The 2,462-nt window shown below is 52.9% G+C and overlaps 1 protein-coding gene across 1 annotated transcript; it reads right to left on the reverse strand.

Annotated features, from left to right (window-relative positions):
- Positions 1 to 6: 6 nt before the first annotated feature.
- On the reverse strand, positions 7 to 2,456 carry LOC120859986 (glutathione S-transferase Mu 1; the record flags this gene model as incomplete). Its single annotated transcript, XM_040235860.1, has 7 exons — positions 2,413 to 2,456; positions 2,033 to 2,108; positions 1,552 to 1,616; positions 1,167 to 1,248; positions 968 to 1,068; positions 148 to 243; positions 7 to 60 (listed from the first exon to the last, which is right to left on the reverse strand). Coding segments are annotated over exons 1-7 (510 nt in total), but the record flags the coding sequence as incomplete, so codon positions are not given.
- Between the last annotated feature and the right edge of the window lie 6 nt (positions 2,457 to 2,462).

A 2,462-nucleotide genomic window follows, 5' to 3' on the forward strand; every position in this document is an offset into this window, starting at 1 on the left:
GGGCTCAAATATGCGGTGCATGTCAAGGACGTCATAAACCAGGAAATCCACATAGGTGAGCTGCAGGAAGACAAAGCATGAATGCGCACCGAACTCTGAACCCGGGAAAAATGACAGCTATCCCGCCCCCAAAGCCGGCCAACTTACCTTGTCCCCTGCAAACCAAGGCCTCTTCCCCAGAAACTCTGAGAATAGCTTGATTTTTTCAGGGATCTCCTTCAAGAAACCGGGCTTCAGTTTCTCCTGAGACACAAAACAGCTGTCACCACCCTCACACACAGACTCCCCGGCAGAGAGCAGTCCTCCCAGGGCTGTGTCTGATCCCAGCTGTCAGGCGAGCAGTCATGTCCCTTGACTGTACACGAGCCAGGGCCCAGGGGCAATTCAACCCACCTGTGTTCACTAGACTCCTATGGGAACCATCTCCCATCTGTGAGAAGCAATGGGAAGGCAAAGGCAAAACACACTGTTGCTGGACCTGTCACCACTCAGCTCCAGACACTCGCCCTGGGTCAGACCAGCAGTGCTGTGAGACCTGGCGGAGCTTGGGCCTCAGACCTCAGGCTGATCAACACTAAAATGACTAGGAAAGAAGTCCTATGTTCCAGTGTAGGAGACTAGAATGGTGTGGACACCTGGGCAGTTTCTGGACAGCTGGAGAGAACTAGAAGCTGAAAGGAAGGAGGGAGAGGAATAAAGTCTAACCCTGGCTGCCCACTGGACACATGCGTTTAGCCCTTAGATGCAGAGAAGAGGTGCTGGGGTAAGGAGGAAAATATCCTGTCTAGGAAGTGAATTTCCATCCAGGAGAAGCTGGAATCTTCTTAAGATTGGTGGGAACGGAATCAGAGTTTCCAAGAAAATGTCTTGGTGGATAAGTAGCTCTAAGGAAGTAAAAATCTAAAAGACCAGTCGATGAGATTGTGACAAGCATCTCACACTCTGTCCCCCAACTGAGAGGACTCACAAAGTCAGGGCTATAGCAGATCCTGGCCATGGCAAAGCGGACATCCATAACCTGGTTCTCCAAAATGTCCATACGAATCATCTCCTCCTCTGTCTCCCCACCTGTGGCCACAAAACAGAGCTTCAACCTCACTATCCCCTCCAGCCCAGCCCAGGACATGACGACCTGCGCCCGTGCCCTCAACCCCAGACCCACTCACACATGTTGTGCTTGCGAGCAATGTACCGAAGGATGGCGTTGCTCTGGGTGAGCTTGTGAGTCCCATCAATTAAGTAGGGCAGCTGGAAGAACAACAGGGTCTGGTTATTTGCGCCACCAGTCTCCCCTGTACCCCCTTCCATTGACCAAGGGCAGAGATGAAACCTGGCTTTCACAGAGCCTAAATACTATGGTGGGCACTAAATAATATGTTGCAAAATGAAGAGATGAGCTGGGACAGAGTATCACTGAAGGGCAGAGGAGAGAAGCAGGAAGCTGAGAGACAAAAGCAGAAGGCACCTGTTCCTGAAACCTCTAAGCCAGGAAAGGAGATGGATGGAGACACTGTCCACTCCCCCTCCCAGCACCCCAACCCCTGCACCTACATTGGGGAAGTCTAGGCCCAGCTTGAATTTTTCATTCAGCCACTGGCTTCTGTCATAGTCAGGAGCTGAGAAAAAGAACATGCAGTGAAACCATCTCCCACAAATCCAACCCTCCTTCCCGGGGGACCTACCAAGGAGTCAGAGGCAAGACCCCCTGAACTGATGGATATGGATTCTGAACTGGATTCTGATCTCACATGGAGCTTTGGGGGAAAGCACATGTAGAAGGATTTGGAACCTCCCTGAGTTGAGGCTTACGGAGAGCTAATGCAAGCACTAAATGGAGCCCAAGGCTGCCACAGGGGCTCTCATGTCCTGCTTTGGAGGACAGCTGCACCCTCAAGGGGTTTGGGAAGGGGCAGGTCCCTTTTCCAGCTGGTGGAGTTTAAGGGATGGGAGCAACAAAGGCAGAACATGGGTTGCTTGGCAACAAATCAGCATGAGTTGAGCAGAAGTTACAATAGAAAAAGGATTTCATTACCATCTCCCATTGAGTACTGTCTCTCCTCATAGTTTGTGTCTGTGTACTCCAGGAGAAGGCGGATGGCATGGGCCAGCTGTCAGAGATGGAGGGACAGAGGGCAGACGTCAGTCTTGACTGCAAAACGCTCACTGTACCAGGTCACTTCCACAACTCCCACTCCCTCAGCACCGTCACCTGCACCAGCGCCCCCCACGCCACACACACACATGCCAACACCCAGAGAAGATGATCGGGCTGAGGGGAGAGGGGCTCCGCTGCAGCAAGTCCTGTGGAAGTTTCTGGTTTGAACCGGCCTCAGCTTTGCACCATTTTCCCAGGAGGGCGCTGCATTTCCCCACCCGCCTCCCCCTTCCCCGCCCTGAGGGACCCCCGCTCACCCCGCGGATGTCCCAGTAACCCAGGATCATGGGCATGGTGCAGGTTATGA

The sequence above is a fragment of the Oryx dammah genome, unplaced genomic scaffold, assembly GCF_014754425.2.
Source record: "Oryx dammah isolate SB20612 unplaced genomic scaffold, SCBI_Odam_1.1 HiC_scaffold_5524, whole genome shotgun sequence".
NCBI lineage: Eukaryota > Metazoa > Chordata > Mammalia > Artiodactyla > Bovidae > Oryx > Oryx dammah.